We start from the raw sequence: 26,467 nt of genomic DNA, 5'->3' as shown, positions 1-26,467 counted from the left end.
ATGCAACCTTCCCGTCGCTAACCATGGAGGCGAGAGTAAGGTAAGTTTTTCCATGAACTTGTGGAGTCTTAATGCCACCGATGCCAATGACCTCCATGCTGGCCTCTTCATATTCCTGGAGAAGTTTACTTAGCAGGCTCTTTGCAACAAAGGATCGCTGAGAGCAGTTGTCGAGCATGGCACGAGCGATGAGTGTGCGTCCGTCCGGGCCTTGAATTCGGACGAGCGCAGTAGGCAACAGCGTAGTGTTTGAAGAGTCTGGCGATGCCATCCAATGACAGGATACGCGACTCCTTTTCGTGAGTGTAGCAGGCCATGCAGAAGATGCAAGATGCACTGTAGTGGCAGGATTCTCGTGCAGCAGCGTATGGTGATGCCCGTTGCAAGTTAGGCATCGTTTGCTTGATTTGCAGCTTGCGAGTTTGTGAGCACCAAGGCAATTATAGCACATGTTCTTGGCCTCAACAAACTGTTTGCGTTCATGTGGCGATTTTGCTTTGAAATCGGCACAGCGTAGTATGAAATGCTCACCTTGGCAAAAGCGGCATTTCTCCGTAAAGGCGGCATATGCGTGCGAAGTAGAAGACGCCGTCTTGTCCTTCTTCCGTGTTGCCTTCTCTGTAGAAGACGCGACGATCTCGAGCATCGAGATGCGTTGTTCAATGAAACGCACGAGCGTTTCAAGTGCAGGAGGCTCGTGGGTACTGCTGAGCGATGACTCCCATTCTCGGAAAGTTCGAGCGTCGAGTTTCCGAGCTGTAACAGCGACCACCAAGTCATCCCACTGGTCCGTCGGACGCTTAAGCTGTTTAAGTGCAGCCAAGGCATTTACAGTACCACTGAGAAATGCCTTGAGTTTGAGCGGCGATTCGTTGCTTATAGCCGGCGCGGCTAGCAAATCGCGAGTTAGCGCGGCAACCAAGCGCCGCTTGTTTGCATAATGATCCTCCAACCTTTTCCATGCAGCCTCGAAGTTGGCGTCGATTACCTGGATCGTCCTCAACAATTCAGCCGCCTCGCCTTGCACATGCGTCTTGAGGTGCTGAAGCTTCTCGACATTGGAAAGTCGAGAATCGTTGACTATGATCGCAGAGAACAGATCCTTAAACTCGAGCCAGTCGTTGAAATGTCCGGAAAATGTGGGCACAGCAATGGACGGCAGGTTGCGAGAGTTAGCTGGTGGAACAGGAGCTGGGTCTGATGCGAGCGATGCAGGAAGTTTTCCGAGCTGTTCAGCCAAATTAGCTGCCGAATCGAGGTAAGCTTCTTCGGCGATTTCGTAGCTGTCTTCATTGAAATAGCCTATGTCCTTAGTATTGTCTGGAGCAATGTTGAGAATCCTGAGATGAGTGTCCTTGAAGTCATCCCAGTTTATTCGTAGTTGCTGTATACGGCTCTCGATGATTGCACGAGTGAACTTATCCTTGCCGCGCTTCTTGAGGTTTTCGTAAGCATTGCTAATGCTTTTGTACAACTCCTGTTGACGCTTAAATAAAATTTTGAGTTCCTTGACGTCTGCCATGAAGCAGTCGATGTCGCGATGAAGCGCTTGATAATAGGGCTGAGTGTTGGCAGCTAACGACCACCCGCCTTGGCAAATTCAAGCACGGAGAGCATGCACACACTCTGATTCCTTGAATGACTCACTACTGCATCTTCGCGAGAGCGCGTTCACCTACACGGCATCAAACGGTCAAGGCAAAATTCAAGGCTTCACTGAGCACTAGCAGATATCCACTCCTGCACTGACCGTCGGTCCCTGGAACCACGCTCTGCTACCAAAAATGTTCACGAGGGAAGGGGTTTTATGCTGCTCCCAATCCAGTTCAGTCGTGTAGAGGTGGAAGTGGTTTACGGCGGAAAATGAATGTAACGCAAATGTGCAATAAAAATTTATACAACATATTTAAAGTGCTTAAATTATGAAAATGTGCTCAAGTGAAGGCAAGCGGAGAGAAGCTTTCTCTGCCGCCGCGGCGCGCTAACTAACTTACTATGCTCGCAGAGCAATATTTATGGAGACAAAAGTTAAAGTAGAAACTTCTAGTACATTGATAAATAAAGGTACAAGAGTAAAGGTAAAACGGTCTCTTGGGCATTGCAAATGTACGCGATGATAAAGGCGTATGATCGGAAAATTACTTCAACTTTAATATAAGGATAACGAACGTGACGCAATTTAAATTTAGAAAAGGTTTGTCGGCAAATATTCAGGTACAAAACTGAACAGAAATGTAGGATGGAGTACCAGTTATTTTAAAAATTACTTAAATAAGAATGAAAAACTAACTATGTAACAATATTATTCCTACAGACTGTCTTACAGACCAAATAAAAAAAATTTTAATCCATTATTATACAGGGGATGGCTGACACAATTTCTTTTTTATTATTACATCATGATTGAATATAACCGTTTACATTATTTAAGACATAATAAAAAAAATTAAAGACTAGAATCTTGTAAAGGTTTAAAAGATGGAATTGATAATAGTGCATCCAACATTTCTAAAAATTTCGAGACGAAGGAAAAAATTGGAAATCTTTTAATGCTTCCATCTACATACATTGTAAGTCCAAGATATATGCAGAAACATTATCAAGATGCAATGTCTATAATGAGAAAATGTGGTAGACCAGATATATTCATAACAGTAACATACAATCCTAAATGGAAATAATTAAAGCTAACTTTATCAAAATTTCCTATAAATACAAAATCAGTTGATATTTCAAACTTAACTGTTAGACTTTTCCACTTGAAATTAATGTCAGTTTTGGATAACATCATTAAAAATAACATATTCAGTAAAGTATAAGCATACGTCTATACTATAGAATTTCAAAAACGTGGTCTACCTCATGCACATATTTTGCATCCTGATGAAAAAATTGTTACACCTGAATAAATTGATGCAATTATTTCAGCTGATGAAGAAATATTCGACAAAATTAATAGTTACGTTGATGCTAGATATGTAGGTCCAATGAAAGCAGCTTGGAGATTACAAGACCTCCCAACTTGCGGTAGAAGTCAAACAGTTGTAAGTTTAGCTGTTTATCTTGAAAATAAACAAAAACTAGTATTCAAAGAAAATAATATTGAAACTGTCATAGATAACTACGAGACACAGTTAACATCTTAGTTCAAATTAAATAAACATAATGACTTTGCAGAATCCATAAAGTATGTGAACATTTCAGAATACTACATGTTAATAAATAAATTAAAAATTTGGCGAAGAAGGAAGAATACAAAAAAAAATATTACAATCGGTCGATTTAACATTTTATCTTCCAAAGATCATGAAAGATTTTTTTTTAAACTTGTATTTAATAATGTAACTGGTTTGACATCGTTCAAAGATATTAGAACAAATAAGGGAATAACTTATAAAACTTTTAAAGGTACTGCAACTGCAATTGGTTTAATAGACAATGATGAAAAAATCGATGGTATTTTTAAAAAAGCAATTGCTGTTATGTTTCCATATCAATTCAGACAATTTTTTGCTTGGTTTTCATTTCAGGAAACGTTTAAGGTGATAAAATATGGAATAAATACAAAAAAATATTTTGTGGAGGGTTTGCCTAATAATAAAGATAATTGAGCTATTTTACATGTTAACCAAGTTTTAGAATCAGAAGATAAATCATGTAAATGCTTTAATTTAACTTCACCAAAAAAAAAAAAAATGAGAGTAAAAAAAAAGATATAGATAATCAAGTACTTTTCAATAAAGAAATGTTTTACTTGACGTATAAAAGTTTAAATAATGACAAAAAAATATATTTCATACTATTTGTGAACAAAAAAATAATATTTTCTTTATTGATGGTACTGAAAGGTCAGGAAAAACATATCAATATAAAACGTTAATTTATTTTTTTATTTCTCAAAATAAAAGAATCATTCAAGTCAGATAAAAAAAATTAAGATAAGTTGATTTAATTATTTAGAATAAGGCTTCAATGATTCTAAAAAAAGCAATGTAAAAAGTAGACAGAACGTTAAGAGATTTATGTAATACTGAAAAATATTATAAAAATTATATAATTATTTTAGGAGGTGATTTTTATCAGATTCTCCCAGTGATAAAAAAAACGGTAATAGAAAAATTATACTTGAAAAAACTATGAAATCTTCATTTTTATAAAGCTCATTCCAAATTTTGAGACTAGAAATCAATATAAGTTCTAACAATAAGAGATTTTGCAAAATCATTGTTAAAAACTGGGGAAGAAAAAATAAAAACTTCTAACATTCCTAAAAATTGAATCTCAAATGTTGTATGCTCTCAAATATTTTCTAATATCTACAGTTGTTCGATGAATAGTGTTACTTACATCGCATAACGAGTACACCTCTTTTTTGAATAATAAAATTCTTAAAAAATTAAATGGAGAAATTAAAACTTACTCTAGTATAGACAACGCAACTTATAGAAAGGTTGATAAGTCAGACGATAATATTCATTTAAATTTTCCGGTGAAAATGTTGAACAATATTTGTGAAAAGTTACCACCTGACGAACTAAATCTAAAAATTGGTACGGTAGTGATGTTATTAAGAAATTTTAGTATATCAGATGGACTCTGTAATGAAACACGTTTACAAATCACAAAATTATCACAGTAAAATATAGAAGGAAAAATAACAACTGGAGAAAAACTTGGAAAGAGTCTTCATTCCAAGATTAACGTTAGACACAGGAAACTCCTCAACATTACCGCTTATTTTGTATCGTAAATAATTTCCAATCGTTGTGGCTTTCGCTGTGAGAATAAACAAATCCCAAGGTCCAAGTTTTGATAATGTAGGTTTGTATTTAAAAAACGATTATTTTATCATGGTTGATTATATGTGGCTTTATCAAGATGCGAAGATAACAATAATTTATTTATTTAAGTAGAAAGGCAAAAAAATAAAAGAGATCTTTACATAATTTGTTGACTTTACTTGATGATTTTTATCGATAAATCAGCAATATTTATGGTAATAAATTGGATGTTACTTATTATTATTTCATCATTTAACAAGTATACGTGACGTGATGTATTTTTTTTCGATGATCATTTTTGTTAAAAAAATTTAATGATTTACAGTACTAAAATACAACAGTAATTATTTTATATCACGTGTACGTTAAAGCAACAGGTAAGAGACAGTCAGGTTCTTTAAATTAAGATAATGTATATAAATATACATACAAAATATTGATACATGTAAAACATGTATAAATTTATAATATACATTAAACTAGTATACATGTGTATCGTTATAAATATTATCAGAATTTTCGATTGGGTGCAGTGAGTTCTATCTGTTCGTGGTGATGATAGAGCTTAATTTAGTAGGTTATTTACTTAACCTTTGAAATCAGGCAATACTTTCATGGTTATTATTATTTAATAATGATGTAAGGTTTTAATGCATACATATAGTTGTATCATATCATATATGTTCGTATAAGAATAAAAGAATATTACATTGTTCGAAAATAATAGTAACACAAAAAAAGTTGAATGCACCGAGAACTTTATTCTTATCAATGGCTTTTAACGATTCGATAATTATTTTATTACGATTTTTAATAAATTGTTTATTAACGTTGTTACATAATAAAACATAAATTAAATGTTTCATTTATGTGTAAAGTCCATCCATTTGCCTCCTTGGCGGTTTGGAAAAATAGATAAAACTAAGTATTTTAAAACTAAGTAAAACTAAAATTTATTGTTAACAGGGGTAATTTACATTTAACAGAAGAAGTCGTAAAGGGACAAAAAAAATGGTATGGAGAGGATTAAGGAGACAAGAAAAATAGCATCATGGGTCCATGGGGGACAAGATAAATGGTGTGGGGGGTCTATGGGGGGTCTGTGGAGGGACAGGCAAAATTATGTGGGGGGAGGCTGCAGAGGGACTGTGGGAGGTCTGAGGAGGGGCTGTGGGATGCTGTGGGAGGGATATGTGGAACGCCCAACACAAATAACTATATAGTATAGGAATATATATATATATATATATATATATATATATATATATATATATATATATATATATATATATATATATATGTATGTATGTATCACATAAGTCACATAAATATGTATATATATGATATGATATTGAATTGTTATAAACTTTTTTATATAACTATATGTAAGGTCAATACAACTTACAAACGAGAGAGGGGCGGCACTAAGCGTGTGGAGAAAGAAACAGAGAGCCGAGCTGATCCAAGCTGACCCGAGTCAAACCAGAGATCGTGCCATTGCACGGTCACTTCACCGCGTCGGTTGGGTTTCCCAAGCGCACCATTAGATGTTTCACATCAATAATACACGGCAAAGAGTATCCATACTACCTTTCTACAGAAAGGTACATACATTAGTTTAACAGACGTTCGTGTGCATTACTTTTTTTGTCTCTCTGTCTCTTTTTGGATTCAGATACCTGTTTACTGTGCGTAGTTGCGGACGTGGGCAAATTTCTTTGGGTTGGCTCTTCTTTAAAGATGAGTTAAGATGGAGTTTAAATAATCACAATTGGAAGAATCTGGGAAAATTTTGCATTATAATTAAATATTGATATTTTAATATAATCATTTTCGCAGAGAAGAAATTTTTTAAATAGGATAAAAAAATAATATTCATTCTAATATTAGTAACTCATATTCTATAAGCATAAATTATTTAAAAAAGCAATGAAAAAGGGCTACCTGTAGTCTTGTATAAGTACAATAGAGAGAGAGAATTGAATTGAATTGAATTGAATTGAATTTATTGTTATAGAGCTAAGAGCAGAGCGCTCTTTATAGCTCGGCTCGTTACATATAATTTAATACAATGGTAGGTTAATTACTAAATGACAGTGGTGTCGTATGCACCAACAACAAAGAGACTGTACATAAAACAAATATAAAACAGCAATAAAATAAATAAATATAATTAACCATATAAATAAATAAATTAAAATGAGCCAAATAGGCGGACGACAAGTCTTTAAAAGTAACAATTAAGTACACACAGGTAACACACACAAATAAAATTTACAGGCACGACCCTTTAGAACCACGGAAGTGGTCCTGCCGTAAGAATTCGGCCAGTTTCCTCTTGAAACAGGGTTGATCAAACTGTACACGAATAACAATTGGTAGGCGATTCCAGAGTCGAGCAGCGTAAACTCTAAACGAGTCACTGTAGAACTCGGTCCTCGTCCACGGGATAACCAGATCCAGAGAGAGAGAGAGAGAGAGAGAGAGAGAGCGATCGCAACGGCAGATGATCCATGACTCTTTCTAACCCCCTTTACTTTTACAGGAACTGCCAAAATGCCTTTTTCATTTTTTTCTCAAAATTATGCGCTAGTTAAAACAAAATTAAAAGTGCTTATTGATGGAAAATTTTTTGATTTACACGCTGGTATTTTCATTTTTTCTGTGCATCAAAACGTTATGAGATATAAGCAAAACGAACTTTAAAACACAATTTTACACAATTTGGACATTATAAGACCACTCAAAATAATCATTACTACTTCTTTCGAAATTAGTGGACCCAATTATATATAATATAAAAAACGTCTAATTATACATCAATTTTTTAATTCAGAAGTTTCTTGGTTAGTATCCATAATTAATGCTACTTTGGACAATTGATTAGGTCCCTCACTACCAATCCAAAATATAGGGCTCGATTCTCGGAGTCAGTAAAATTTGAAAATTGGTCTTACACATGCATAGTACATAATATATATTTATAATATATATAATACATGCGTAGGTATCTATATGATATTTGTACAATACATGTATGGTATTTAAATATTATATACTCTTCTATACATATAGCTATATGTGTAAACGAGTAGTACACTTTACAAACGAAAGAGGGGTGGCAGTAAACATGCGGAGAAACAGACAGAGAGCTGAGCCGAGCTTAGTGGAGCCGAGTTAAACCAGAGATCGTGCCATCGCACGGTCGCTTCGTCACGTTGGTTGAACCCCCAAGCGTGCCAATAGATGTTTCACATCAAAAAACATATGCGCCTGGTTTGACCACTTGGCCACGATGAGGCGCTCGAAACAGTGGCTAAAAGTGAATTCACGCCGTAGCATTACAGTCAGTAATCTCTCTACTGATTCTCTGTATCTCTGGTAGTAGATGGTATCTCTTTGGTACTACAACAAAAATAGCCCTCTTTTCGGCATGAAGGAATATTCCAGTCTGCAACAAAGCCTTAAATATATCAAAAGGTATCGATAAAATAATAGGCATGCATAGTTTAATGAAGCTCATGAGCACTATAGTGATAGCCCGTCTGGTTTAATGGCGTTAGATCGGGAGGGTTAGCGTGGGAGGATATGACGTCCTTGCAGATCTTAACAATACCAACAAGTCTGAATTAAAATTATGATATTTAGAGAAATACGTGCAGAGAGTTGGATATCATGCAGAGGGGTAGGACCACCAAGTTCCACAAAGTATTTATTGACAGTTGTAGGCGAGTCATGAGGCTGCTGTGAGCTCCTTTTGATTCTAGTCAGACCAAGATCGTCTATGAATTTCCAGGTATCAGTGGAACTACGAATGCTCGCATTACGTACAACAAGCTTGACTAAATTACGTAGGCGCTTGCATTTATGAGCCCAGGCTGAAACTCGACTGCACCGGTAAGAATACCATGCTGTGTTCCTGGACCGAATGAGATTGGTAATACCCGATTTTATCTACAGATCGGGTTTGATTGAGCTTGAGCTTTCAAAGGTTCCTTATGCTTTCAAAGCCTTCTGTCAACTAACTTGGTGGTACACATTATACCAATGAGTGTTCAAGTTTCATAGTCAGCACAATTTATTCACGATACACATACAAACATCTGATTTAATATGCTGTTAAAATTTGTTAGTACATATGTTTCTCTGTCATTGGACAAAAAAACGATAGGTAACATTTTAAAAGTTACGTACGAGCACCCACACGTATGTATAATGCCCTTGATTTTTTTTTGTTAATACGAATTGTGAGGTATAAAATATGTAAATCGTAGTTTTCTTTCAATAATGATTGTGTCGTACAAGATTCTTTCATCGAAACAGTCTGTCAAAGGTTTCAGTTGTCTAAGATTATTTACGCGTGAGCACGCGCTCGCATACATACGACTGTGAAATGCACGCTGTGCAATTATGCATGAATAAAAGTTATAAGAGACCCCTATTAGAGATGGACAATTCCATCGAGTAAAACATTTTATTGTTGGAATTAAATACAAAAACTTGAAAAAATCGTAGTTTTCTTTTCAATAAATATCATGTGATGCAGAATGCGCTCCAGGAGTACTTCCTCGTACTACATTGTCGGATAACAACGATTAGCGATGCGTTGAAACGCAGACTTTTTAATAACACAGTAATTCTTTAAACAGTTGTGAAAGCAGTCAAACGAAGAATTAACAGTAAGGACTCAATGGCAAAAGATTTAATACGATGTTACTGCAAGTTTATAATTTTACCCGTATAAATCGTTTTTTTTGGTTCCTTTTTTTCATAAAAGTACTTGTTACAGTACTTAGACGTATACATGACGATACATTCGGAGATGAGCTCATATTGCAATGTGTCAATGCAGCTACGAGAGAAGAAGTTAAATAAATTATACAATGAATTATATTTAAATAAAAGTTTATCTTAGCTCTGGTTTATTTTTACTGGATAAACAACAAGCTTCGACAAGTAGAGTGGCCAATACTATACATGAAGACGTCAGAGATGATGGTTAGTAACAAAATTACTTATAGTTTTCATCCAATAATCATACTTCAAAATTTTTTTTTTTTTATGTACATACTTTTTTAGATAAAGAAAATAGTAATGCTTCTACTACCAAAACTAGCAGTAGCAGTAGCGATAGTAGTACTAGTAGCAACAGTGGCACTGAAATCTATAGTTATAGCAATACTGGTACGCTACATAAAGTTAAATACTATTATCACTTGTATTGATTTTTTTTAAACGTTATTACAGATTTATAATTACAGAATTTACGTATGGAAATGTAAGTAACATACTACTATTATTATATTACGAAAATCAACAATATTCCGAGCCAATTCTTAATTTTATAGACGCAAGTGGATGTATGGGTTACTGTAAAATTTAGAATAAAAGTTCATAAATGCTCTAATAAATGTTCCAAATGGTTTAAACTACCATAGTGTGGAATTACTGGCAACTCTCAACTATTCGCCTCATGCAGTTTATTGTTTATTAAGAACAACTGTTTCAAAAGTCACGTTGATAAGGGGTCGCTTAACAAATCATCCACTGTTTGTGAAAAAAATAATTTATTAAAAATGTTGAAAAATCGTGCGAACAAACCAAAAATAAAAACACATTTGTAGAATTTTTTGTTGTTATACGTGTAAGAAATTCTGACCCTTCCATTATCTCTGTTAAATACAGCCCATTAAGATGTCTGATAACAAAGCGCCGTTCGTACTACTGTATTTTGACTTGGAAACGCAACAGTCACTATCTGTATTGGGTGACGATGAAAAAAAAAAAAAGAAAAAAAAATATGTAGTAGATTTATCCATCGTAGAGCAAATTTGTAACTTTTTTATCGAACGGTAACAAGAGTCAGTATCAACGAAATGTGACCACTGTGGAATACGCAAATATATTTTTAAATTGATCCAATAAAACAATTAAATGATCTCACGCTAAATCATCAAAAAAATTTTCAGTGAGTTGACTGTATTAATCACACTTATTTTTAAAAATATTGTTAAAACACACAGTGAAAGAGTGACACCATTCATCATTATGTATGGGTCTAAAACTATTTTAATGCAATTTATGAAGATAAAATTTATCGATAATTTCAATCATTTTTACATGCCTTTGGGTAGTCTACTTAAAGCATTTAGTCTGATTGATACTTCAAGAGACGTTTCACCACAATTTTTCAACACACCCAAAAATCAACCATACGTAGGTCTCTACCATCATTATCTCCCGATAGTATGTCTGCACAAGAAAGAGAAAATTTTCTTAAATGGTACAATAAACTAGTAGTTAACGATTATATATTTGATTTTTACGAAAAATTGTTAAATACTGTAAATAAGATGAAAAAATTTCAAGATCAGCTTGCGTGGCTTATCGAAAAAATTTCGCAAAGTTTCAAATGGATCCTTTTATTAAGTGTACAACAATAGCCTTGAAATGTATGCGTGTCTATAAAAGAAAAATTTTTTAAGGAAAATCAAATCGGTATGATACTACCAAGAGGTTACAGATTAGTAAATAATCAGTCTAAAATAGCGCTGAAGTGGCTGTGTTGGATAAGAAAGCATGTTCTCGATCGATTCACTGAGCATGTTGGACAATGCAGAGAGAGATGATTACCGGAAGGTATCACTGTCGATGGCTATTGAGCTCCACAAATTGGTGAAGATAATCATCGTGGTATCATATTACAGTTTTATGGTCCTTTCTGGCATGATTGTCTACGTTGTTGAAGAATAAACAGAAGTTTTTCAATAATAAATCATGTAAGAAACAGAATCAAAATCATATTATATTGCATCTGGCCTCAATACTTGTGAGCAGCTGAAGGATTTTTACCGAGTTTGAGCCTTCACAAAAGCAGCTATAACTACTCTAGCTGATGCAGTTGGTGTTAAAGCCTCTTTTTTATAGCTCCAGTTTATGTACAACGTATCATTGCTTACAGCCAAAATACCGTTAGCATCTATTTATGTACTACTTAGTAATTCCATTAATGTTTCAGCGGTCATTACGACTTCTGTTTTTTTTTTAAATTCTCGCGTTAGCCAAATTGAGCCCACAAAGGATTCAGACATTCAGCAACAGATCTTAATGAAGCATTAAAACTTATTTCACTTTTATCGAGGTCCAATCCTTCAGCCTCTCGGATTTCATTAATAAACGTATCTTTGCCTTCATGTGTAAGACACTCGGGGGGGAAATTAGAGGCCTTTAAATTTTGCTTCAATAAATTGTCGATGTAATTCACGAATTAATCTCCTTAATTAGTTTCTTGACTAAACTGTGTTATTTTATAATGCCATATTTTACAAAAATTTTTTACTACATAACCTACTTGAATAGCCATCTTGACTTTGTCAGATATCCATGTGCCCTTCAAAATACGGTCATTCGCATCTCCGTGCGGACAATCTTCTTGAATCATATTTTCGCAACATGTATGACACAGTGGAAAAATTAACTTATTCTGTATTTTTACTGGTAACACAAGATGGTATAAGTTTTGTGGTGGTAGCACATCACAAATGATTAAGCCGTTTAATTTAAGCCACGAGGGATAAGTTGTTGTTGTCTCTAATAAATGCTTTAACACTCTATTTGTCCTACATATCCCAATTGGCAGCCAACGGAATATTTATCACATTCGCATTCATGCGGGAGCAACGAACAAACATCGACCTAATTAATTTTTTCTATCTCCTGGCACAATGAGACATAAACACAAAGAGGATTCAGCCAATTATAGCGGTGGATTGATAAGAAAATGTTAGAAGGCGAAATACATAGTGGCCTGCCCGGAAAATCTTTCCAGGTCAGGTGTTAGAGGAGGGTACCCCCTCCTATAGAAACTATACAATGGCACAGTGGCTCTGTTTGGTAACTTTCACCAGGTGGTGGAGGTTTGTTGTGACAGGCTACTGTATCGCAATAACTACTGATGGTTAGCACTATTTAGTTTATCAGAGAAGAAGTATTACGAATAGACTGGGAAAATCCCAATTTTTACGTATTATCTATCCTAAAAGAATGAATATCACATGACTGTCGACAAAATACGTCGTGATCTGATTGGTTGTGAGTGACGAAAGGCAGTATATTGAAATGTACATATGAGATCAAGAAGACAAGCGCTGGCTAATTGAAGTTGTTTTATTTGTTTGAACTCAAATTTATTTTTAAAATTGAATCATTTGATATAGATTAAGAAATTATTAGAAATATGTATAATCAAAACAGTTTGGGGGGTTAACGAGCGGAGCGCACAGGGGGCGAAGCCATTAGTTAGTTATAAAAAAAATTAATCAGAGGATTAAGTTTTTAGTAAACTTGAGACTCCGTTACGTAAATATAAATGGAACGATTCCTGCAAAAAAAGTGAATCAAGGTAAAAAAATCTAACGATTTCGTCTGACGTATATGACATATCTATTGAGCCTGGTAGCAGCAGATGAAAAGCTTTGTGTATTAAGCAATTTAAAAAAATTAATGTTACTTATCATATCAAGGCTACATTGCAAAAGCACTTTGGATCTTTAGAAATAATAAGGTTTATCGACATTATAGAGATTGGTGATAGGTATAAATTCTTTTTCCCATCAGTTACCCAGCTGTTAATCTAATAATAAATATGTTAATAAAATAAATGTATGGCGAGGTAGCATACACAATGTAGAGAATAACGGATAAGCTCATATATAAGTTTTTTTAACATCACGAATAAACCCGAGCAGGAAATGAATTAGGGATCTGATCAGTCCCTGATCATGCTATCCTTTTTAGTGATCAGGTCCTGATCACGCTTGTAACGCTTATCTGACCAGGTACTGGTCAGACAGCATGATTTTATCGTTACTTATTCTGACTGCACATGCGCATTGCATGATTTATGAATCTTTGTCATCTAAGTTATAACCATCCAATTTGAATATATGATTTTTATTTTCTTATCTTTGTTATAAATATAAGTATTTGTATGTATAATTGCTAGTCGGAATTTGAGAATGCAAATTAGAGTTTATTTTTGAATCGCTACTATCAGAACTTTCAGACTCACCAATACTTTCTTCTGTTTCAAACGTGTTTTTGTTTGAATTATCACTAGTATTAAAACATTCTTTAAATTTGGTTTTTTCTAAATAATTGTCCGGGTTAACGTCAAAGTTACATTGGGTCTTATGAGATGGAAAAAAATATTTATTTTCATTTTCATAGCTGCCTTCAAAATACGTATTTTTGTAATTGTTATTGGTGACCTGTAATGTTTTAACGGTTGTAAACGTAGTTGCATTTTGTGCATTGAGTAAATTATCTGGTTTGTTTGTTTTAATGTTATTTTCAAAATTATCACTGTCACTGCTATCACTACAAGAACCAAATTTTTGAGTTAACCTATACTTACGGACTCTATATTTGGTAAGCAAAACCTTTCTTTTTTTGCTGTCCATTTTTTAGAAATTGTAGTCAACTTAATAATTCTTTTTTATTTATATTATAGTTATCTTAGTTTGCTTTTAATCATATATTTATAAAAATTTGACTTATTTTGGAGCAGTACCTTGGCTTTCTGCTAGACATATGTAAGTATTCATACACACATATATATAAATATATATAATATATACATAGCAGACGCTCTAAGGATGAAATCATGCTGGCTGACCAGTACCTAATTAGATAAGCGTTACAAGCGCTTGTAGTGACCAGGACCTGATCACGATGACTGATCAGGCCCTGATTTGAAAAAAGGATGTCCTCATTTCATTTCTGCTCAGGAAGAATTATAACCATCCTTACAGTTACTCTAATGACACTGAGAGAGACACGACGCAAGCGTGCGTATCCGGCAACAGCCATAATCTATCTGCCTAACAACTCCTTATTAAACAAACTCTTGCTTTCATCGTGTCTCGTACGAGTTGTATCTACGCTGTACAGTAGATGTTGCTTACTACAATCGATATAAATTTACTTTTATTCGAATAATTTATACTGCACTAGCTTATTACATAACTAAGCAACATTCATATACTCAATCACGATAACACAGTCGTTAAGGCTGTGACTCTTGTAGCTAGGAGGCTAAGTAAGAAATTCTCACGAATTTGACACGTAATACCTGCTTACTTTGCTCACACCTCTGGATAGGTAATTTCTTGTGTGCGTATTTCCATAAGTAGTTCAATGATTCGAACGCCATGTAAAACAAGATGTTCCAATGAATGTGTAAGTGATTAATTCTCAATTAATCTGACTTAGTTTTTTAATATACTACTGACGATAGCATATACATTTAATGAAACACAGCAATGAAAAGCAGTTGTACGCATAGTTCGCCAGAATTGCTGTAAAACATTATAATACATGTACACCAGTATGTATATTGTTAGTGTGTATCTTTTTATAATTATGAATATCGAATATAAATATAAATATCTGATGTGATAAAAAAATTATCTTTAAAAATAAACGTATACTTTAGTGTAAATGGCTCATAAAATTCTAAAATGAGAAAGCACTATTATTAAATGAATAGTGTATAATTAAGAAAAATCAGCAAAAAACTACAAAAAATTTTACTCTAGAGCATTTTGTTGTCGACCTCCAATTAAATAAATATTTCTTAAGCTTGAAAAAAGCATGATTTTACTGTCTCATCATACTATTATATGCAGCAATGACCTTAAGACCGTTGTAATCGCTAACCGCAAACAATCTTTTGATTTTGATAAAATTTTGCATACTGATTCTTGACACTTCCTAGTCGGTTTTTCCATATTTATTTTCTTGATAAAAAATAATAATTATAGCACTAAATAATTTCAAACTTTTGCAGTACCAATGCTAGATTTGCGATTTAGTTTGATAGGATCCGCCAGCCCGTAACAAAATTTCAGCGCGATATCGTGCAAGATATCCTACACGATATCTAACAAGATATCCTACACGATATCTTACAAGATATACTACACGAAATGTTATTGGATATCGTGTAAAACTGCTTGCACGATAGTCTACATCATATCCTACACAATATTAAGCAACATTTTCGGCAACTAAAAAATAAAACAGTATAAACTGTAGCCCATGTAATTAAAAATTTTTTCTGCTTAAAAGCAGTTAGAAAAGCCAATATAAGTAGCAAAATAAAAAAAAACATCTCTTTGCTCCAGTTAGGGGATTTCAACCTGGTCTAGAGGACTCATGGTTGAGTGCCTTACCCACTTGGTCAGAGTGGATTAGACCCTCGGAAAAGAATTTACGTCCTTATGAGGTGCTTCTGAAACTTATGTTGAATATTTCATTATGTTATAAATAATAATTACCACCTTGGTTACCTAATTGATAATGAGCATCTTTCAAATGTACATTTTATATTGTTTCGTGTCTCTTACCACGTTCGTAAACAATGAATCTAGTAATTGATTTTACAACTACTTTTTTTTATAAATCTTACTTATTCTTGACAAATACTTTTCATTCCAAGGAAAAATTAGTTCATATTTAAAAGTGCTCCAATAAAAATAAAACAATGTAAGAAAACTTAACAAACCGTAACTTTCTGTGATGTAATGTAAGGTTTGGTTAGATTTTGTACCACAGTTACAGTTTGTTACGTTTTGTTACATTTACTTACAGTCGACTACAACTTAATACATTATCTTACGACTCGTAACGTTTACTATTATGATTCTAAAAAGCTACTTAAATCTCGTGAAAAAGCAAGTGTAATAAACTCTGTTAAAACGTAAGGAAATATTGTCATGTGTAATATTTTATAACAGCTTACAGTTTTTTGCAGTTTCTGACACTTTTTTATATTTTGTTGATTGTATAATTAATAAATTTCAGACACATTTTTTTAATTTTTTTAATAAAAATTACTTTTAACAAAAAAAAGTTAAGTTATTATTATAAAACATTATTAGTGTAACAGTATGTGGTAAATCATATCAAAACGTAACGAAAATGTAAGAAAACGTAATACAATATAATAAAATGTAAAACACGTCTAAATTTCTTGGGAATAATAGTTCCTTACATCTTCTTACGTTTTCTTACGGGTCACGGCGTATAATCACACATGTTTACTTTTTCTTCCATTATGTTACGATTGCAAATTCCCGCTAGGATCTAATAAATTTATTGTTATTATTACCACAAAGGTATAGATTACCTTTCCCTCTTTAATACTTTAATCTGGATATCGAATACCAGCAGGAAAAACAATTCTTCACTTATCCATACAGTACTCAGATAAATTACATAAATTCTTACAACATAAGTTTATACATAAAATAAAGTTTTTTTACAAACTATTAGATTCAAACAAAAATTAAGAAATTTTTTTTTCAACTTGAATGAGAGACTGTAAAAAAACATTATCTTAAAGACATAATAACATCAGCAAATGTTATTTTATGTAGTTTTGTTCAATTTATACTATATTTTATAGTTTTAATAACAATAATTCCTTTTCCATCGTTTTGTTGAAGGAAAAAATTGTGAAATATAGTGAAGAAGTATCATATAGGGTTTACTTTGCATTCTTATTAATGCATGTTGAATTAAAATAGCAAAACAAAAAAGTTTTAAAAATATTTATGTCAAGTTTATTTAGTTCTTTACTTTTAAAAATACAAAACTTATGTTTACAACAAAAAACCGTCAACAAGTAATGTTTCTCGATCGTTTATATTATTTGAAAATTGTGTAAGTTGTCTAACTTTAGTGTGCTGAAATGTCACGGGATTAAGATCTTTTTAATACTACTACTCAAAGTAAATACATACATATTTATACACATATTTAACAATTTTAAAGGTACTGTTTATTAAGATACAAGACTCATGACAGTGACAATAATAATTTTCAAGAAGTATCAACCAAATACTGTGTTTTAGTTCTCAAACTCAAATTTTTAAATTGTTTTTACTTAAAACATTATAGGTACCTGCTTTACTACTCTCTTCAAATACACCTATATGTATAATCATAAAAATCGATTTCATTGATGGAAACGGTGAATATTCGTAGGAAGCGCAAGCGGTAAAAGTAGTGTGGTGTATAGAACATATTTATTAAAGATAGTTTGCACATTTCTATTCTGCCCTAAAAATGTTGTTAATACTGCTTGTAATAAGAATGAAAATCAAAATTTTTTGTTACATATATTTTTTCGATTCTTAAAGAAAATGGTATTTCTGTTTTATTTTAAGTAATCTTACATTCACAAGTTTTCCTTGAAAAAGCAGAAAAATGATGTTTGGACCTTATGTACACCTTTTCAAACCATCATACATTAAACAAAAATTTTTCAATCTATTATAGATGCATAAAATGTTCTAAGAAATAGAAACTAACAATTAAATAAGTCAGTTAACTAGAAAAAAAATATGGAAATATCTGTGTCTAAAGCCCGATAAATCTGGGTCTAAAACTAATAGTGTAGCTGACGGTGCTAGACTTGTGATCTTATAGCGTTAGCCTAAAAAATTCCGTATACTCTTTATATTTTTTAATCATTTGAGGTTAATTATTTAACTTTAATAGGATCATAAATTATGGGTGAAGTTGAAACTTTTGTTTGACACATCTTATTTAAACGTATTGAAATCTAATCTTCAGTACTAAAGCTGTAAATTATTTGCTTTTTGCAATGCAGTAAAACTGTAGCACTGAATAAACTTTCATAATTATTTAAACAAAATTTGTTATGCTGTTAAAACCTAATCTTCATCTTTAAAAATGTAAAACAAAATGAATATGATCTTTCTTTACAATTTTAGTAATTGAATTTTACTAAACCATGTAAACAGAATTATTATGATTAAATTTATGAAAAACAAAATTACTTAAATTGAGTTTTACATGAAACAACATTGATTAAAGTTTTTATGTTCTTTTAAAATAATTTTGACAGGCTTTGAGAACAGTTACAAAAATATTAATTTTCTTGTGTAAATCATACAGTTTTTAAAACAAATTCTTAATAAATTCCACAAAAATATAGAAAATAACATTTAATAGTGTTATTATGTCTTAAGGATATTGCTTTTTTACAGTTTCTCATTCTAGTTGAGAAATAATTTTCCTAATTTTTGTTCAAATCTAATAGTTTTTAAGAATGCTGTATTTTATGTATAATTTTATGTTTTAAAAACTGATATAATTTATCTGAGTACTGTATAGATAAGTGAAGAATTGTTTTTCCTGCTGGTATTCGATATCCAGATTAAAGTATTAAAGAGGGAAAGGTAATCTATACCTTTGTGGTGATATAACAACAAATTTATTACACTTCTAAATATCGACTAATTTTCCCTTGGAATGAAAAGTATATGTAAAGTATAATTAAAATCCGTGAACGAAAAGTAGTTGTAAAATCAATTACGAGATTTGTTGTTGACGAACGTGTTAAGAGACACGAAACAATATAAAATGTAGATTTGTAAGATGTGAATTATGAGTTAGGTAACCAAGGTGGTAGATATTATTCACGAAATGATGAAATAATAAGCATAAGTTTCAGATGTACCTTATAAGGAAGTAAATTCGTTTACGAGAGTCTAATCCACTCTGGCCAAGTGCGTAAGACACTCGTCTGCAATTCCCGCGGACGAGGTTCAAATCCGTTCCCTGGAGTAAGCAGATTGTTTTTTTTTACTACTTACATTAGCTTTTCTAACAGCTTTTGAGCGGAAAAAATTTAAAATTACATTGGTTACAGTTTATACTTTTTTATTTTTTTGTTGCCAAAAATCTTGCTTAATATTGTGTAGGATGTCGTGTAGACTATCGTGCAAACAGTGTTACACGATATTCTATAAAATTTCGTGTAGGATATCTTGCACGATATCGCGCAGAAATTTTGTTACGGGAGGTGACGACGAAGTGTAATGGAAGCCACCTATAATGGAAGTCAGTGAGTGAAGTTACAATAATACTGAACAGAAAGTTGATAACCATCGTGTAGCTCGATATATCGGATACCCATAACACTGAATGTTTGCAATGAGCTGACGACCTACTAGTAAAATCAATGATGCGTATTTCAGTTTAAGAAGTAAATGGATGACTCTCGGTATTGAAGTTCTTGAACCAATTTGGAAACGTACATGTTGATCTCATAACCCTTAAATGGATGAAGCTAAAAAAACGGTGGGGGTGAAAATGCACAAAAAAAGTTGTTTTATAACCTAATAAAAAGGATGTAGCATTGATGAACGTATCAAAATTTTTTGTTTGTAAGTATCGAACTTATTTACAGTAAATGATTTTGGAAAGTAAAAAAAAAGTTAGAGAACATTTCCTTTATAAAATACAGCTAGAAAGACTTCAACTTATCACAAAAATAACAGTACAAGCACGGAATCAAACTTGATTTTGTTACTGTCCAATCATTTTGCCATCTTGCTTTATTAAAAATAAATGGAAACTTTCCAAGTATTACCAAATTTGGAAGTTGACCGATATAAATTGTTAAATTTTTTACATAGAGCTCATTTAAACTTAAAAAATTTCATGTTGAGATATTAAAATTAGTTTTCAATGTAATAATTTAAAAATTTATAGGATAATTGCACTTTGTACAATAATTTGTCGAAAAAAAAGGTGTTAACTTTGTTCTATTTTTCTTGAGATGTAGCTGTTGCAAATAAACTCGAGATTACTAGTCAAAAATTAGATCTATAGACCTTTATTTTTACAGAATATCATAGCTTCACGTAATGTTTTACAAATAAACATATCTTATGCTGGTATTTACAAGGATCTTATTATTAAAACGAAATAAAGCTGATCCTGTCGTGCGAAGAATAATTAAGAGATGTTAAGACGACCATCAGAACTTAATATGACCATATTTGCGTTGATGTATCAGATTAAAAACTTGTTCTTTATAATTAACGATTTAAGACAAGATGTAAAAGTCGCACTTTAATTGTTAGAGATATTTGTTAATAATGTCGATAATCTTGTAAAATCAGAAAAAATTAACAAAAATAGCAGTTTTTCAAAATTCTTGAAATAATTACCTGTCATAACATAATTTTCTTTTAAATTTAATATTTTTCCGAATTTTTGTAAGTAAGAAAGTGAAAAAAAGAAACAAATTATTTTTGTTTAATGCTCATCGTTAGACGCATAGCTATGGATGGTGATCATTCACTTTAATTAAAGTTATTAGGAGATGGTAGAAAGTTACCAGTTAATTTTGCACTAACAGGGCCATTATTATTATTTCAGTCCGCTCCTGCCTCTGTAGGTTTACCACCCTCGAATTCGACTCGAAAGACAATTATTTGGATAACAGTAATCTATTTTTTTTTTCGTTAACTTTTAAAACAGCAAATTAAGAAGTTTATTGTGGTTGCTCATGATTGTTCTACAAACACATTTTTTTGAACACTAAAATTTTACTAAAATGTAGTTTTTATTACCATTGTTAGCATAATTTAAGTAATTAATTTGCCACAGTTTGAGTAAATGTAACAATTACTGATATCAAATTTTAAAAGTCTTTTAGTGTATTTTGTAAATAAATCTTGTATGAAAAATTATTATAAAAAAAATATCTTTCCATACACTGAGCTAACAAATTTTTGGAAACCTTTGTAACAAAATTACCAGGTTGTCTCCTATTAGAATAGTTTACATACACTTATATTTTCTTAACATTTCAGGAATGTACAACATTTATGTAGAAGATTTCATGGTTTGTGGTGTGAAGTATATTTGGCATGGGATAACGTATCACAGGCTAAAAGAAATTTTGAAGGATAATAAAAAGCTGCGTGGGTTTCCATTGGTTGATAATCCAGATTCAATGATTCTATTGGGATCAATACAGAGACTAGAACTAATCAACTTGATCGAAAAGCATATTGGTAGAGAGAGGAGACTGCAGGTATTCGATTAAAAATAAGTATTTACAATAAGAAAATTTTATAACTTTTAATTACAGTTAAATATTTAATATCTGAAATGTCCAACTATGAGCTTTTACAATAATAACGCCATATCGATATAAAATGCGTATTTTTAATGAAAGACCCGTATTTCTGAATTTTCCTGAGAAAATTTTATACATACATATATATATATTTTATGCAATGTCAGGCTTTTATTTATGAAGCATTAATCCTTTGGGAAATAATAACTTATAGCACAAAAATTTTTCACGACTGCAGTATTTTTCTTAATATATGGTAACTTATATATTTACAATTATTTAAGGTAGTACTGTCGATACTGCACTAATAAATTAAGACCTTTACTTTAATAGCAACGTTTTCGTACATGTATACTAAAATATATATCTTCGTAAACTTTAATGAATATCTTGGTGGTCAGTTTTTTGTAGTACAAAATAAACTGCCTTTACTCATAAAATAATAAACTGATAAGTAGTAAAACTCCCATGTCCAACAAAATTTCTCTAGATTATTCTATAATACCTGTTATCTAATGTAGTAAATTTTATTAAAATCATGTAGGTAAATTATTATACGAAAGTACTACCTCAACCTTAGCAATCTCTGTATAATGATCTTTTTATGGTGACAAAAGTTTTCAATTTAAAATTAACTATGAGAAATTAAATACCTTACATACAACAAAATTTTATGCAAAGTGAAATTGTAAATTTAAATCAATAATTGAAATTGTAATTAGAACTTTTTTTTAACATCATATTATTAGAACAACTTTTGGCTGATGTATTTTGAACGTCAGAATTATTGAGCCTACTTGAAGGTGGATTATTTATTTTTTGCTTATAGAAAATATCATACTCATCTAGAGCTTTAACTTTAAATACTTGGGGCTTAGCGTCCTAGTCTCCTAGTCGGATATAATCGAGGGGTAGTATGTCTGAATCCTATCCAAAAGTATCAAAGTCTTTTCTCGGGCTTTTTCAATGTGATGAGTAATGCAAATGCAAAAAAACCACTAATCTGATTTTGAAAAAAAAAATATAAGTTTTTGTGGTGATCTCTGAACTTTCAAGAGCTTCGTTTTCACGAAAAGCCAAAACCTGGCCAGCTCATAAGTAGTTTTTGTTGGTTTAAAAAAAAAAATCAGTACAACGAGAAAGATGGTTCATTGAAAGATATAAATTTAATTAACTTGATAATAGCTAGGGTGTGCTTTGGACAATCACTGCAACTCGTATATATTATCCAGTTAGATGAATGACCAAGTCTTCTGAGGGGCACGAAACATTCGCATCCTTGGGGGGAAAAAGGTAATGAGAAAAAAAAACAAAGATCATAGAAGTTATGGATATAGGATACGTTAAACCCTTGCAATTGGATAAACGTAAAATCAGGCTGCGTTTACAGTGAGAAAATTTTCTGGCAGCCGAGAATACTGGTACCCTTGAACGCCGAATGACCCTAGCGCCATCTAGCATGGTTTCGTGTTTCAACGTTTCAAGAAAATCCCTAGGACTCTAGGTTAGCTGAGCATAAAGTAAACGTAGTGATGCTGGAACGATTTTTAAAGTACTTTCAGTTTCCTGTACAAAATGGGTATCTAAATCAATTTGTGGTTAGTGATTAAATTTTTTATCGATTAATTAGGTTCTTATGAGGCCATAGCTCTTTAAAAAATCAAGAAATGATAAAAAATAAAAAATTACGAAAAGAATTACGAAATAATCAATATGTACGTATGCTGGAACAACGATTGTGGTCTGTGTACCATGGTTCCATTTTTTACGAACGTATGGTGGAACAAGTATGTAAGGTGAATAAATAATCATAATTTAGATTTAAATGTTAAATTTTACTTATAATGAATCACTTAACAACCAACTTTTTTATGAATAATTGTTCATTAGAGAATACTTTAACAAAATCACAGTACAATCTGGAAAAGTTTTAGATATTTTACTAAATTTCTGTTTTTACTTTTTTTTGTATTTCTTTCATTTTATTTTGTAGCACTTTTGCTTCTTCTCGCAATTTCTTCTTTTCATCTTGTAATAGCTTTTTTTTAGCTATTTTTTCTTGTTTTTCGGCTTCCTTTCTCTCTTTTTCTTCTTGTATTTTTATCCAAGCTTCAGAAGTTCCAGCCGCAGGTAGTTTTTAGTTTTTCGTTTCTTCCAGTTTAATCTTTTTTCTTAGATAAATACTTTTCAGGTAACATGTACATATTTCTAAAACTATTTGCTCTATCAATGGTTGCTGTTAAAAAATCAATGTACAAATAAAATGTAAGAACTATGTATTTGTAGGTACAATTTAAATTACTTTGATTACCCATACATGGAGTATTTTCCATATTATTTTTGCCACAACTCCCTTCTTAATTTTTATTTTTTCTACCAACATCTATTCCTAATTCAAGAGCATGATTTTCATCAATCATTTTATTGCCTAATATTGCATCACTAAAAACTTCGTGGGTGGAATCCAAATTGTCTTGATTATCTGTATCAACGTATTCTACAGTTATAAAATTTTTACGATTAGTTACATTGACATTAAAGGTATAGTTATTTAAAAATGTACTTTTACAAATCTGAGAGTTCTATAATCTCAGGTGAGTTTTCATTTATTTCAACATTAATTTTTATGATTCTTACTATCCTAACTAATCATATTATTTTCATAACTTTTTTCCATCAAATCTGACGAATTTTTTTCAGCAATTAGTGGCTTATCGTTATTATTTTCGCTTTCAGTATAAGTAAATATATTATTTTCAAATGGAGTGATATTTATAGGATAATCTGAAAGGGCAATAGGTGGGGATTGAGAAAAATAACTGAGAAAGGTGGTTATACGAGTTCCCTGTAAATGTACAATACCTTCAACATTTTTAATTGTTGGCTTGTTTTTCATGCTAGATCCTAAAGATAATTAAAAAAGAAAAAATCTTTTTGTAACCAACAAAATTGTTTAAAAAATCATATAATATAAAATTAATAGAATATAGTTTAAAAAATTTGTATGTTATTAAAAAAATTAATTAAAATAAAGAAAAATCAAGGATGACTACCATTTGTAGATTTAAGTTTTAGCCAGTAGTAAAATAGACTTTTATCTTAAATTTTTCCAGTCCATATTTGTGTTTTTTTACAATCTTCAAATTCTTTTCATAATCCTTCTCATATACTTTCATTGAACATTTGAGAAAATCTATGAGACTCAATCATCATAGAATTCATGTACATATTTTTAGAATTTTCAGATGATTTTCTAACGTCATCAGTATGAGTTGATATTGGAATTTTATTTTTCTTATTTAAAATATCAAACTCAACAGCACTCGGGTTAAAAGGCATAAGCCCACAAGCTTGAAAACCGTTTTGAATGGTTTTTTTCTCATCGACCAAGGTATCTGAAGCAATATTCAAAACAGTAGCAAAATCTTCTTTTCTTAACTTCAAGGTGTCGTTTTGTATTTTCCATCTTGGCACAGTTCTCTTCCATGAATCTTTCAAGGAATGAAACTGAGCTACATCTAATGGCTGTATTAAACAAGTAGCGTTTAGGTATAATGAAAGTAACTCTATCTTATTCTCACGACAAAATCTGACCAAAGGAATAGTTACATGAGAAGCATGTCCATCTTGATATAAAATAACTGGAAAGCAGATACTATTCTTGACTAGCCATGGATACCATACATTAGCTACATATTAAAAAAAAAAAACTTCTGTGGTCATCCATCTTGAATTAGAGAGACCAACTCCGCACCTTTTTGGGACTTTTTCTAAAATATGTGGGGTAACTTCTTTTTTATAACTATACAGGACCATAGGAAGGGCTCTGGTCCCACCAGTAGAGTAGTTGAAAAGCACAGTCATACCCCCCTTTTCATTAGCATCAACTACTTTGTAGATAGCTTTAGAGCCTCTTTCAGTCAGCACTTCGTCACTTTTAGGGCATAACAAGAAGTTGGACTCATCGCAGTTCAAAATACAAGAAGCTTCAATCTCAAGTAAAATCTTCTCCCTCAAATATTGCCCTACATCTGAAAACTAGCCTTATAGGTTCTCTTTAGTAACGGAGGCCCGAATAAGTGTTAGATGCTGAGGTGTTCGGTGGGACAGTTCAGGATGTCGTTTTGCGAACCCTTCGTCCTAGTGCCTTCCTGGTCAAGAGTGAGTAGATGGTGTGACCTTATTTTTATCGATGACATAACTCTGGACAGTGTTTAATAAGTCTGTTTTTAAAACAGAAAATCCATGAACAGCCCTGTAACAAATCCAATTAACAATTTCTGATTTCTCTGTAGCTTTCAATATTGTTGGAGGCCTAATTTTTTAATCAGATTTTTGAGAATTTTTTTGACGCCTGTGTATAGTGAATAAAGGTACATTGAATGTTTTTGCTGCTTTTCTTCTAAAAATTCCATGGCTAACTACTTTAATAGCTAAATCAAGGAATTCTTGAGCATAAGTTTTAAAGTTTTATGTAATACAACTGCTGTTTTTTTTCTTTTCATTGCCATCCACATTTTTAAGCTGTTTTTTGATGATTTTTCTTCCCTTAACTCCTTATATTACTTGTCTTTGCCATTTTTCATCAGGAAAAACAATACTTGAGCTGTAAATTATATTAAATAAAAAGGAAAAAAAAAAATTTTCTGGGCTATGATATGTCAGCATTTATGTACGATACTAAGGTTATGTTTATAGGTTACATACTTTATTTAATGTA

General features: G+C 31.9%; 1 protein-coding gene across 4 annotated transcripts in view; it reads left to right on the top strand.

Moving 5' to 3' along the window:
• Positions 1-26,467, top strand: part of ClC-a (chloride channel protein 2) — a 546,687-nt gene that overhangs the window by 483,512 nt on the left and 36,708 nt on the right. For all 4 annotated transcript variants that reach the window (XM_089595612.1, XM_089595611.1, XM_023391243.2 and 1 more), the window contains one exon: positions 21,479-21,702. In XM_089595612.1, coding sequence (XP_089451738.1) covers positions 21,479-21,702 — 224 coding nt within the window. The remainder of the gene's footprint in view (positions 1-21,478; positions 21,703-26,467) is intronic.

This window comes from Copidosoma floridanum, unplaced genomic scaffold (genome assembly GCF_036245765.1).
Source record: "Copidosoma floridanum isolate Cflo_tuat_1 unplaced genomic scaffold, Cflo_Japanese_pri ptg000026l, whole genome shotgun sequence".
In the NCBI taxonomy this organism is placed as follows: Eukaryota; Metazoa; Arthropoda; class Insecta; order Hymenoptera; family Encyrtidae; genus Copidosoma; species Copidosoma floridanum.
Note: the sequence above shows the minus strand (reverse complement) of the source record. Positions and strands in the feature narration are given on the sequence as shown.